Genomic DNA, 13378 nt, shown 5'->3' with positions numbered 1-13378 from the left:
CAGATGCGCATACGAAATATAACAGCGTGAAAAACAAACTACTCAACCCGAATTCTAACCTCTCGTATAATGGGCCTTTCATTTAAAAAACAAGTGGATCATCTGTGACTATTTCACAATTTTTCAAGCTTCTTGCAGGGTACAAGGAACCATGTCTGAAAGGTCACAGGCACTGAAACAGAATTTAACTTGTCCTTTCACCTCTGCAGAGATTTGGCAGAGAAACCAAGTGAGGTTGGATATGCCTCATTTGGCTTAGGACTATAGTGATTTTGTCTAGATATCCATGGCAACATGGTCAAAGTGGCTGTGTGAGAGAGACAGACCAAGATCAGGTGTGCTCTTTTTAAAGACAAAACACAAGCTGTAGTTTGGTATTTCTAACCAAAAAAATGACTCTGCTACAGAAATTAATCACCAACTTGTTAAGTTTTCAGGAGAAAACATTTGCAATAATATGTATCAAAGCCATGTGCAAAGATTCTGGAAGGAAGACAAACACCAAGGATGAAACCTGGTCTAGGGGAACATATGCCCAAAGAAGAAACCAAAAGACAGCAACTCACAGCTATAGCAGACCCAACATACTGGATCCATCTATCAACACATTCAATCTACTAAGGCAGTATAGTAAACCTACAGAACAGGACAGCTTATAAACTTACTTGGGAAAAAGCTCAGAATTCGAGATTCTAATGCTTTAGGGTATCTAGAACACACATCATTAGTGCTTTAATTTCCCCAGATCAGACACTCTCTATGAAACTTACAGCATCAAATTGAGTGAAAAATGACTCGGGCTTCTTTTCTATATTCTCAGTGTCCACCTTCACTTCCACCATGGGGTTGAGATTCTGAGCTCGCTCCAAACAGGCTTCGGCCCTGTTTCGGCCAAGAGACCCAGTACGGATCAAGAACTGAGCTCCAAGGTCTTCTGGCGATACCTAGGAAGAAATTTTTCTTAAATACTTGAATTTGGAGAAAATCGTATCTCAAAGACAATGAACCTTTCCCTTTTAAAGGATAACTAAAATACCTACCATTTGATTGCATTACTGTTCCTGCAGGGATCTGCCTAATGCAGACGCCCTATACTCTTTCCTTCTGAGGCTTTGAAATAGACATTTAACTTTTACTGGGCATTGATGGTTCAAGAGCACCCCCTTGTGTTTATAAAGAAAATTCACACTAAACAGAAAACTCCATGCTTTCTTCTTCAACTTAGGTTTGTAACTGCTATCAAAATGATGTAATTATTAGTGGTAAGCATTTACCAGATACCTACCATGTGCCCCACGCTAAGCATTCAGAAAGAAACATAAGTAGTTTAAAGGATGAAGTTCCTTTCTACAGTGGTTTAAAATTAGACCAGTGCAAATTTCAGGCACAATTAAGAATGCTTGAAATGAACTCTTAAATTTGCCGAAACCGGTTTGGCTCAGTGGATAGAGTGTCGGCCTGCGGACTCAAGGGTCCCGGGTTCGATTCCGGTCAAGGGCATGTACCTGGGTTGTGGGCACATCCCCAGTGGGGGATGTGCAGGAGGCAGCTGATCGATGTTTCTCTCTCATCGATGTTTCTGACTCTCTATCTCTCTCCCTTCCTCTCTGTAAAAAATCAATAAAATATATTTTTTTAAAAAAGAAAAAAAAGAAATGAACTCTTAAATTCAATGAAAACTCAGAGGAGGAAAGATGAGTGGGGACTGGAGCAGAGAGATGATTTCACCCATAAGGCTGGATGTACCGCAGAGAGCCTCAAAGCCAGGTAACATAATCACATGACAGTTCCCACTAGGATTACAGACTCCATGTTGTTCACAAAGCATTTCTCCCCAAATCAAACATCTAATTTAACCATTAATCTCTAGATGTGACTTCGTCACCTTCACCAACACTGGGTTCCCTCCTCCCCTCCTGCCAAGTTCTCACAGGACTACCTCACTACCTTTCCTTCAAGAAAATGAGCTGGTCCTTCTCCCATTCAAGGCCAACCCTCTAACAGGATCCTTGACCCATCCTATCCCGCTTCCTCAGAGAGCTCATGATATTATGAGAAGCCATCCACCAGGGGTGGGAAACCTTTTTTCTGCGAAGGGCCATTTGGATATTTATAACATCATTCATAGGCCACACAAAATGTTCAACTTAAAACATTAGCCGGCTGTATTTGGTCAAACATTTAATTAATTCACCCCCAATGCTTGGCAGAGCCAGACCAAATGATTTTGAAAGTTTTATACGACCCACAGGCCAGACCCCTGCTATACACCATAGTGGCTAAGGGCAAGGCTCTGAAATAATTCAGGCAGGATTCAAATCTTTTGTTCCAATGTGACTCAACCACTTACTGTGTGACCTTGAGTAAGTATGAGGGACTCACAGGTGAAATGCAGATGTTAATAAAAACAATGCACGTACTAATTACTCCAATACTAATTATTACTATCCATGCTCTGCTCCCTTGGCCTCTCAGACCCTGGCTCTCCTCCTCCCTCCACAGACAGTCCAGATTCTACATGGGTCCCAAGATTCCATCTCAGAATCACTCATCTTTTCACTCTGTATACCACCATAAACCAACTCAATGCTTCTTTTAATTTCTACCAGAATGTTCTGGTATTTCTTAAATCACTCTTACCGGTACATATTTCTTCCTGATCTGAGCCTTGTATTAAAATAACTGCCCACCAGATACTTCCTCCTGGATATCCCACCAGCCCTTCATATTTGACTCTTGCATTTGTCTCTGTTGATAAGCCCATCAAACTGCCCATCCAGTCATTCACCAGAAACCTGGTGTTCAAATCCTTGGTATTTCCTCGATAGCCGTCATCTGCTAAGGTGGCTAAGAGCATTGTCTCCCACTAACTACTGTGACCTTGAGTGGGCCAGTCCTTCCCTTCCTTTTCTCAGTTTTCTTATAGGTAAAATAGGGGTGATAAACTCTACAAGTCAGAGTTTTGCGGACTAAATGACACTATAGCCACAGCTCTTAGAACAGTGTCCAGCACCTTCAGTAAGTGTCCGCTGTTGTAAGATAGTCTTTGTTTTTCCTTACGAGCTCATATACAATCCTATCAATTCTACTAAGTTTTTCTCACCTCTGTGTGCTTCCTGCCCTATCACCAATACCATCACTCATATCCTTTTCATCTCACCAAAATGACTAAAGCAACCTTCTAAGTGGTCTTTTACTCTTTATCTTGTGCCAACCATAGCAATACCATCACTCATATCCTTTTCATCTCACCAAAACGACTAAAGCAACCTTCTAAGTGGTCTTTTGCTCTTTATCTTGTGCCAACCATAGTAGATACAGTAATTAGTCATCTACCCAAAGTCCAAAGCTGACCAGGTCACTCCTCCCCACATTGGAAACTCTTCAATGAATCCTTATCACCCAGGGGTGTAAGTGAAAGCTCACAGCGGGGCTTGCCAGCCGGCTCTTCAGCACTTGGACCTTACCTGCAACCTGGTCCCACCTCCCACCATTTTGAGCTTCACACTCTAAACATTCCACACTGCTTTCTATAGTCTATTTCTCGCCTGCTGTTTTGTGCCACTGCTAATGGCCCCTGCCTGAAATACAGCCCCTCGACTTGATCAATCTCTACTTGTTCTTTAACGCTCAGATCAGATCAGAACTCCAGGAAGACTTTTATGTCCCCCTATCACAACCTGAGTCAGGGAGCCCACTCTGGTTTCTGGGGGGAAATGGAGCATGGGAACCAAATACCTATAATACTTCAGGGTAGCAGAAGGGGATCTTGGATGCTTATTGATGTAAACAAAATGAAAGCCTCTAAGGGGCAGAAAATAACATCCTCATTTTATAGAGGAGCAAACTGAGTCTCTGAAAGGTTAAGTCCTTCGCTCACCTTGAGGAGGGAGGATCTGAACTCAAGTCCGCATGATTCCAAGGCTTTTGCAGTATGTAGCACTGTCTGCCTGGGATTTTTCTCGTCGTGGGGAGGGCGGGGGAAAAGGGGGACACAAGCAAATTGCAAAGGGCAGAGGAACCACAGTGTTCATGAGCTATTAGATTTATGAGATGGGGGTCAGGGAGAGTAACTTGACTGGGACCAGGTTACATGAAGCCAGAGGTTCTCTGCCCTCCCTGACTCTCAGGCTCACCTGGAGAACTTTTATTTTAAAATAACTCCCCAAAGATTCTAAAGCACAGATGGGACTGAGAACCTCTGTGTGAAGCCTTGAAACCAACCAGTCAGGAGTTAGGCCTTGCATTGGAAGGCAGTAGAAGGCACTCTAAGTCCTCAAAGTGAAGAGGTAAGGGATGACAATCAGCCTGTTCACTTCAACACTGGGTGGCCTTCATCAGTGGACTGAGGCAGTGACAGGACCATAGCACACACCCCTCGCTGTTAAATTATCGTTCCCCATTCTTAGATTTCTCCAACCAGATGAGGAAGTCAGCATCCCCGTGTGCTTTCATTTATTCCACACCAAGGCTTCCAAGTTTAGGAATCATCCTTCCTTGAGTCTCTAACTCTTAACTTCTCTCAACATTACAAATTAGTCTAGATGAGGTGTTCCTGCCTCTAGGGGGCACTGTGGTTGGGGAGATGTCAAAGCAGCAGGTCCTCAAATAACCTGAAAGTTTGCTTGCTGGAATTTTCCTTCCTTAGGTTTTATTTTTATTTATCTTTTTAACCCTCATCCGAGGATATTTTTCCATTGATTTTTAGAGAGAGTAGGAGAGAGAGGGAAAGACAGAGAGAAATATCGATGTGAGAGAAACACATCAATTGATTATCACCCCGACCAGGGCCCAGGCTGGGGAGGAGCCTGCAACCAAGGTATGTATCCTTGACCAGTATCAAACCCAGGACCCTTTGGTCCGCAGGCCAACGCTCTATCCACTGAACAAAACCTGCTAGGGCTTAAAAGGTTTTAAATTCAAGTCAAAAATCAATATATGACTGTGATATTAAGAAAGCCAACACACACCCTAGCTGGTTTGGCTCAGTGGATAGAGTGTCAGCCTGTGGACTGAAGGGTCCCAGGTTTGATTTCAGTCAAGGGCACGGTGCCTGGGTTGTGGGCTCGATCCCCAGTAGGGGGCGTGCAAGAGGCAGCCGATCAATGATTCTCTCTCATCACTGATGTTTCTCTGTCTCCCTCTCCCTTCCTCTCTGAAATCAATAAAAATATATTGTTAATTTAAAAAAAAGAAAGCCAACTCATGTTTCTTTTCATATTGCAGTAAAATTTTTTAAAATTAATGATTGCAGCCCTGGCCAGGTGGCTCAATTGATTGAAGCGTCATCCAGTGCACAAAAAGGTTGCAGATTCCATTCCCAGCCAGGGCACATACCCAGGTTTTGGGTCAATCCCCTGTCAGGGAGTGTACAGGGGGCAAACAATCAGTGTTTCTCTCTCACATCATGTTTCTCTCTCTCTCCCTTCCTCTCTTGCTAAAAGCAATAAAAACAGTGCTAGCTGGTTTGGCTCAGTGAAAAGAGCATTGGCCTGTGGACTAAAGGGTCCCAGATTTGATTCCAGTCAAGGGCACATGCCCAGGTTGCAGACTTGATCCCCAGTAGGGGGCATACAGGAGGCAGCCAATAATTCTCATCATTGATGTTTCCACCTCTCTTTCCCTCTCCCTTCCTCTCTAAAGTCAATAAAAAAAATTTTTTTTTTAAAAATCAATAAAAACATATCATTGGGTCAGGATTTAAAAAAAGGTATTTGAAAAAAGTTAAAAAATAAAAAATTCATTAACATTTATTTTTGCCCATAGAGGCTATACCTCACACTGTGCACTAGTTATATAGTGTGAGACAGGACCCCTCTCCATTGCCCACAAATTATAGGATGGGACAACACAATCTTTAAAGTATTTTACCTAAAAAGACATGATTCCTGGAATTTGCTTTAAAATACTGTCAAGCCCTGACTGGTTTGGCTCAGTGGATAGAGCATTAGTCTGCGGACTGAAAGGTCCCAGGTTCGATTCCAGTCAAGGGAATGTACCTTGATTGCGGGTATATCCCCAGTAGGGGGTGTGGAGGAGGCAGCTGATTGATGTTTCTCTCTCATCGATGTTTCTATCTCTCTATCCCTCTCCCTTCCTCTCTGTAAAAAATCAATAATATAATATATATATAAAAAATAAAATAAAATACTGTCAAAAGCCCAGCCTGTGTGGCTCAGTGGTTGAGTGTCGACCTATGAACCAGGAGGCATAGGTTTGATTCCCAGTGAGGCACATGCCCGGATTACTGGTTCAATCTCCAGTATGGGGCGTGCAGGAGGTGATCAATGATTCTCTCATCGTTGATGTTTCTGTCTGTCTCTCCCTCTCCCTTCCTCTCTGAAAGCAGTAAAAAATATTATCTGAAGCCAGGTAGATGGGATGTCAAATATTATTCTCTCTACTTTTATATATATTTGAAAATTTCTATTTAAAAAAACTAAAATGCCACTGAGGCATGAGAATGTAGAATAAGAAGCAGTTATTTTCACTTTAGATAAAAGACAGGTCAGGGGAAAGCTACACTGGAGCTGGGCACTATTATTGTATCACCAATTAAATCATATCATTCTAGAGGCCGGTGCACAATCAGGGCCAGTGGGCCGGGGGAAGGGACCATGGGAGGTTGGCTGTGGGAGCGCACTGACCACCAGGGGGCAGCTCCTGCGTTAAGCATCTGTCCCCTGGTGGTCAGTGCGCATCATAGCTACCAGCCAGTTGTCTAGTCGTTAATGGTCGCTTAGGCTTTTATATATATAGGTAATTACTAATTATTGGATGCTTTGCTTGTTATGTGCAGGCACTATGCTAAGCAGTCCAAATACATCCTCTCTGACCCAATGTTTCCCAAAGTAATGTCTGCGAACCATCTACAACAAGATCTCCTAGGATAACTTTATTTTTTTGAATTTTTTTAAAAAAAGTATTTTTATAGATTTCAGAGAGGAGGGGAGAAGGAGATAAAAACATCAGTGATGAACCCCTAGCTGGTTTCGCGCAGTGGATAGAGCATCAGCCTGCAGACTGATGGGTCCCGGGTTTGATTCTGGTCAGAAATACATGCCTGGGTTGTGGGCTCGATCCCCAGTGGAGGGCGTCCAGGAGGCAGCCGATCAATGATTCTCTTTCATCATTAATGTTTCTATCTCTCTCTCCCTCTCCCTTCCTCTCTGAAATCAATAAAAATATATTAATACTTGCCTGTCAAAAAAAGAAAAAAGAAGAAAACGTCACTAATGAGAGAGAATCATCTATTGGCTACCTCTTACACGACCCCTACTGGGGACCAAGCCCACAACTGGGGCATGTGCCCTGACTAGGAATCAAATCTTGACCTCCTGGCTCACAGGTTGACGCTCAACCACTAAGACATACTGGCCGGCTATTTTTTTAATTCTTAAAAATTGAGTTGAGATACCTTTTAAATGTATTTATTCCTGAGCCTCATCTCAGACTTTTTTTCTAAAGTAGAATCAGTGGAGGGTGAAGGACTATCCCATGACAAAGCTCCCGGGCAATATTACATTTTTAATTAGTCAGGTGATTTATAAGCACAAATTGGAAAGCTACTCCTCTACCCCTCAGGATCACTCTCCAAGAGAGAACTTAACTCCACCTGCAGATAAACAAGCTCAACAAGGAGACAGGAGTGGTGGTGCTGAAATAAAACGCAGTGCTAGCACCATAAGTCTCCAAAGGCTACAGTTCCATTCATGCCAGCCCTCCTTTCACAGCCCTGAAGGGGCAAGTAGGGACTCCCCAAATCCCCAAGTGTTTATAGCTAAGAGGGGAGACTGCTTTGGAGAGTGATGAGGTGGCTGCACATCTCACCTGTTCGTGATCCAGCATGGTCAGTCCTTTCACTCCGGCCAGGATGAGATTCTTGGCAATTTCAGCCCCGAGCCCTTTCATGCCGACAAGAAGCACCCGGGAGGCCCGCAGCCTGTAACACAAACATTGTTAACTGGATGACGGAACAGCAGAAACTCGCCAAATCATTGAAGAACAAAACAGGGCAATAATTTTAGTTTTCATTCACTGCACTGAAGCAGCACAACCTCAAAACCAGAAAAAAGATGCTCCAATCCATCCTGCAGAGCACATTCATTCAACAAATATTTGTTGAGCACCTATGCCAGGCACCTCTCTAAGGTGTGGAAATAAATCAAACATAATCCTTGCCCTTCTGTAACTTATACTTTGTGAAGGAAGCAGATAAATAAGGGAGTATATAGGGTGGGACAAAAGGTTTTACAGTTGTTCATATGGAAAATAATACAAAATTAATAACTAATAATACGAGAATAAACTGTGTTTCAGGTACTCACACTGTAAATTTACTTTTGCCTCACCCTGTATATTATGCCAAAAAGTGATGAAAATCAAGCATAATGTGATCAAGACTGATGGAGGATGTTATTTTAGTCAAACTCATTGAAAAGGCCTTTCAGAGGTGCTGAGCACCAATAAAAATGAAATAAAGGATGAATATATAGATATTTGGGAGAAGAGCATTCCAGGCAGAGAAAACAGCAAGAGCAAAAGCCCTGAGGCAGGTTCGTGGCATGTTTCAGGGAGAGGAAGAGCAGTGAGCAATGGGAAACTGGTAGGAAATTAGGTTGCAGACAGAACCAGGGGCTCCATCATGAAGGCTCTCACAGGCATTGTAAGGTTTCTGGATTTTATTCTAGGCCTGATGAAAAGCCATGGGGTAGTGGGGTCTGGCGGGGAAGAGTATCACAGTTAAGGTGAGAGGATGAGGGCTTAGATTAGTATGATAGCAGAAGAGGTGGGAAGGGGTACTATTTAAGCCATAACACACAAAAACGTGGCAGCATGAAAGAGGGTGTACCGAGGAAATGTTTGGATCATTCTACATATAATGTGACAGAAGACGCGGCTAACAGAAGGTAGTCAGAGGCTGGGCTATCCCAAGAAGTCTGGACTTAACTATGCAGTCAGGGCAGACAGTATATAGGTCTATAATATCTTATTTGAATTCCCTTGGAGGGGAGGAAAACATACAAAATTCCCATATATAGTGACAAAATAAAGGCACAAGTTCTTTTCAATGAGGAAAAAAAGAAAAAATCCCTTGAAGCACAAGTGTTTCAGAATCACAATTTTTGATTTCAAACAGGAATAAAGAATATGATGTCATATAGGTCCTAAACTAATGGAGTCATCACTTTGTAAGATATATATGTCTTAGACTAACATAAACTTTTATGTCAACTGTAATTGAACACTAAATTTTAAAAAAATACAAAATAAAAAAAAGTGCTCATTCATTGACATTATAAAAAGGAAATAAAAGAGTATACATCATATATTATGAAACAACCCCATCAGGATCTTAGACAGCACTCTGTAATTAAACGCCTTAATATTTCTGCAGCAAATATATGCTTATTCACACTGAAAAGGATAAGTAAGAACTAAGAACAGCCTCACATAAATTCAAGTTCTTTCTCCTGGACAATGAGTTTGCTCTTAATTTATGAAATGAGTCCATTCTCAACAAGTATTGGGAAGAACATGCAGAAACTATGTCCCAATGGCTCTAATAATTATGGATGTTGCATGTAGACTCGAAGTCTTTAATGAGAATGGTGGCTGAGTCCTGCGCTGGTTCTTGGTGCTAGCAGATTTTGGATTTTCTTCGCTGATACAAAGGATAAGATGGGGAAAGAGGGAGAATATTGACAATATTTCCCTCAAAGGGATATGTCTGGGTCTCAGTTTCTCCATTATTGCTTTCAATCTATGGGCCCTTTCACTGTCAATCACAGGAGAGCAGACAGGCCTTTCAAGTGACAATTCCACTTCACCAGAACAGGAGGCAGCTGCGAAGAGGGCTTACAAGAGATAATGAGCAGGTCCTTTAGCAGAGGTGTAGAGCATCATACCACCGGATGGGAGGAGGAAGGAAAACTATTTGGCTTTCCAGAGGAGCCCTAATCCCTCAAGAATCAGCAAATGTAATAGGCAATGTTTCCTAAAAGAATATAGTACACGTCAAACCAGGCTTCTACCTGGCCTCCTTGCGCAGAAAGGTGGAGCACCCTTGCATTTAGCTGTACTTTCCAAGTCTCTGCTATCACTGTGAGTCTACGAGCCCTCCCAGCACCTGGCCCTGACTCTGCTGCACTTGGAACTCCAGGTTCTAAGTTCCCTTTCAGTCGGAGTGAGTGGGTTTTCTGCTGTCTGACTGCTCCAGTACCTCAAAGATACAGCCCTGCTCTCGTCTAGGAATCCGTATCTTCAAATATTACCAATGGTCTCCTAATCTCCACACCTAACTTCTCAGGCTCTGTTCTCCTTGATATTCCTTCAGCAACAGGCACTACCAATCACTCATGCCTCTATGTGTGAAGACTTGGGTTTAAATTCTGGCTCTGCGAGTTCCTACCTGGCTGACCTAGACAATCTCTCTAAACTTCAGTTTATCCACCTGTAAAATGGGGATACTAATTCTGACTTAATGGTTTTTAATCTCAACAACCTGGTAAAATGTGTATGCAAAGCCATCTAGCATAATCCTTGGCATGTAACAGATGCTCAGTTTATGTTACTTGAATTTATTAAACTTCTCCCCAATCCCATTGCCTTAATTACAAATGGCTCAGTAAAGGATTCTTTCTGATTAAAACAAAAAACAAACAAACAAACAGCCCTAACCGGTTTGGCTCAGTGGATAGAGCGTCGGCCTGCAGACTCAAGGGTCCCAGGTTCGATTCCGGCCAAGGGCATGTACCTTGGTTGCAGGCACATCCCCAGTAGGGGGTGTGCAAGAGGCAGCTGATCGATGTTTCTCTCATCAATGTTTCTAACTCTCTAGCCCTCTCCCTTCCTGTCTGTAAAAAAAATCAATAAAAAAAATATATTTAAAAAACAAACAAACAAACAAAACACACACACACACACACACACACAAAATAAAACTGACAAAGAAATCTAAAGCTGGCATTTAAAGCCATTCAGTTATTGGCTAGCTCTGACTTCCCCAGCCTTACCTCCTACTACCACCAAATTACTTTACTCAATCCCAAACATGCCCTCAGTTTTCCACCTGCAAACTTTATTTTTTATATGCCTATATTTTTATTGATTTCAGAAAGGGAGAGGAGAGATAGAAACATCAATAATGAGAGAGAATCACTGATTGGCTGCCTCCTGCATGCCGCTCCACTGGGGATCTAGCCCCGAACCTGGGCATGTGCCCTGACCGGGAATTGAACCGTGACCTCCTGGTTCATAGGTCGATGCTCAACCACTGACCCAAACCAGTCGGGCCACCACCTGCAAACTTTAAATCACAATATTCCACACACCTGAAATGCACCTGTTCTTCCTCTCTACGCCCAGTCAAGCCTTTCCCCAGACTTCAAACCCCAACTTGAGTGCCATTTCCTCAGCAAGTCTTTTCTTATGACAGACTCGAATACTCTCTCCTCTGAATTCAGAGCAAATGCCACATATAAATGCCTCTGATAAGTCACATTATAGCCACGTGTCCTCTCCATGATCCCTACATCCTGTGGAGCTCTTCAAACTCTGCGAGTTTTTTTATTCAAGTGGCATCACCCCTGACCTTCATGTTTATGTTGTTAATCCTTAACCACGCCAGGGGCCCCAAGATTACAGCTTACTTATGGCTCAATTACATGAAAAGCACCTAAAATAGTACCTGGCATAGAGTCAGCATTTAATGAATGTCAGCTATTACTATTCATACTCTGACACAGCAATTCCCCTTCTAGGAATCAATCCTACAGAAATATTCAAGTGGCCACAAAAGTCATGTACAAATATATTCACAACAACATCGTCCACTTGCTTCCCCCTACCTCCACAGTGTCTGGTCTGAGCCACCATCATTTCTCGCCTACCAAACTCAACAGTCTCCTGCCCGGCCTCCCTGTCTACACTGTCCCCATCTCAGGCAGAGATAGGACTCTGGCATTAGTTGTTCTCTCCAAACTTTTCACATGACCCACCCTTTAGGTTTCAGCTCAGCTGTCACTGGTCTCCTAATCCAAAATAATGTCCACTCCCTCTTCAATCTGGAATTATGCTAATTGCTTATGTTCATTGCCTGTTCTTCCATTAAAATGTTAACTCCAGCCTAGATAATAGTGACGATTACAAAATGTAAACTCCAGAAACCACTACATTCCTAGCAGTTATGACTACGCTTGGCACTTATACTGTTACTCAAATAGCTGTTGAATTAATAGATATACCAAAACAAGCCCAAGTGTCCATCAGCAGAAATACATGTCTGGCATGTAACTGAACACTCACTATGGCCAAGCACTGTTCCAAACTCTTTATGTGGTTTAATCCTCATGACAATCTTATCAGCTTGTACCTCGTTATCACTATTTTACAGCCGAGAAAACAGACACAAAGTCAACTAGCTTAACCAAGGTTACACAACTAGAAGTGGCTAATATGAGCTAAGAGAAAAGGGCAACAGTAAGGTAGAGCTATTAAGATGGTAGCTCTGGATAGATTAAGAAGATGGTGGCATAGGTAAACACCGACACTTGTTGCCTCTCACAACACATCAAAATTACAAAAGGCAGAACAACTATCATCCAGAACCGTGGGAAAGCTGGCTGAGTGGAAGTTCCACAACTAGACAGGTGAAGAAAGCGTATTGAAACTCGTAGGGGGTGCGGAGGTGCGGAAAGGGCTGGCTATGCCGCTTTTTTAATCGGGAGGGAGATACAAGCTCCCCGCTTGTTCTGAACTCCAGTTCCAGGAGAGACTCTGGGGGACCCAGACACATACGGGGAGCAACTGGACTGTCTGGCATCAGGACAGGAACTCGAGGGTGGCTTTCTTTCAGAAGTGCTGTCAGCGATCATTGTTCCTGCGCAGGGACGCGAGGATGCAGGGACCTCTTCAGTGCAGGGTTGACTGGCAGCCATTGCTGTTTGCTCCGCCCTGGTGATTCCCTGAGAACCTGCCCCACCCAATTTACAACCCCAACCAAGCTGTGCGAAGCAGCTTTTGCATATTAATAGCCTGTCCTTTCTCAGCCTAAAACCTGTCAAACAGGCAGCAGCTGGGTCAGGGAACCCCACAGCAATCAATCCAGCAGCAGCAGCCTGCCTTGCTACACAGCTAAGCCTCGTCTGGCCACTTGCAAACCCGATACAAAGAGGAGGAATCTGTAGATCTCTCTGTAGCTCTTGCTGGGCGGCCCCAGGCAGTGGCTGACTTTGCACCTCCTTGGAGATCCAAGAGCCAGTGTATACCCAGTGGTCAGTGTGAGACCATACCGGATTACAACTCTTCACATCCATGAGACACTCTCAAGGGGCAGACTCAGTGAGCACCAAAGCCCCACTGAAGCAAGTCCTGCCCC

The 13378-nt window shown here is 43.3% G+C and overlaps 1 protein-coding gene across 1 annotated transcript in view; it reads right to left on the bottom strand.

Annotated features, from left to right (window-relative positions):
• Positions 1 to 13378, bottom strand: part of SAE1 (SUMO1 activating enzyme subunit 1) — a 76343-nt gene that overhangs the window by 49548 nt on the left and 13417 nt on the right. The window contains exons 2-3 of the mRNA XM_005857835.2: positions 7831 to 7942; positions 771 to 944 (exon numbers count right to left, since the gene is read on the bottom strand). Coding sequence (XP_005857897.1) covers positions 771 to 944; positions 7831 to 7942 — 286 coding nt within the window. The remainder of the gene's footprint in view (positions 1 to 770; positions 945 to 7830; positions 7943 to 13378) is intronic.

Source organism: Myotis brandtii, unplaced genomic scaffold (assembly GCF_000412655.1).
Source record: "Myotis brandtii unplaced genomic scaffold, ASM41265v1 scaffold114, whole genome shotgun sequence".
NCBI classification, from domain to species: Eukaryota; Metazoa; Chordata; class Mammalia; order Chiroptera; family Vespertilionidae; genus Myotis; species Myotis brandtii.
Note: the sequence above shows the minus strand (reverse complement) of the source record. Positions and strands in the feature narration are given on the sequence as shown.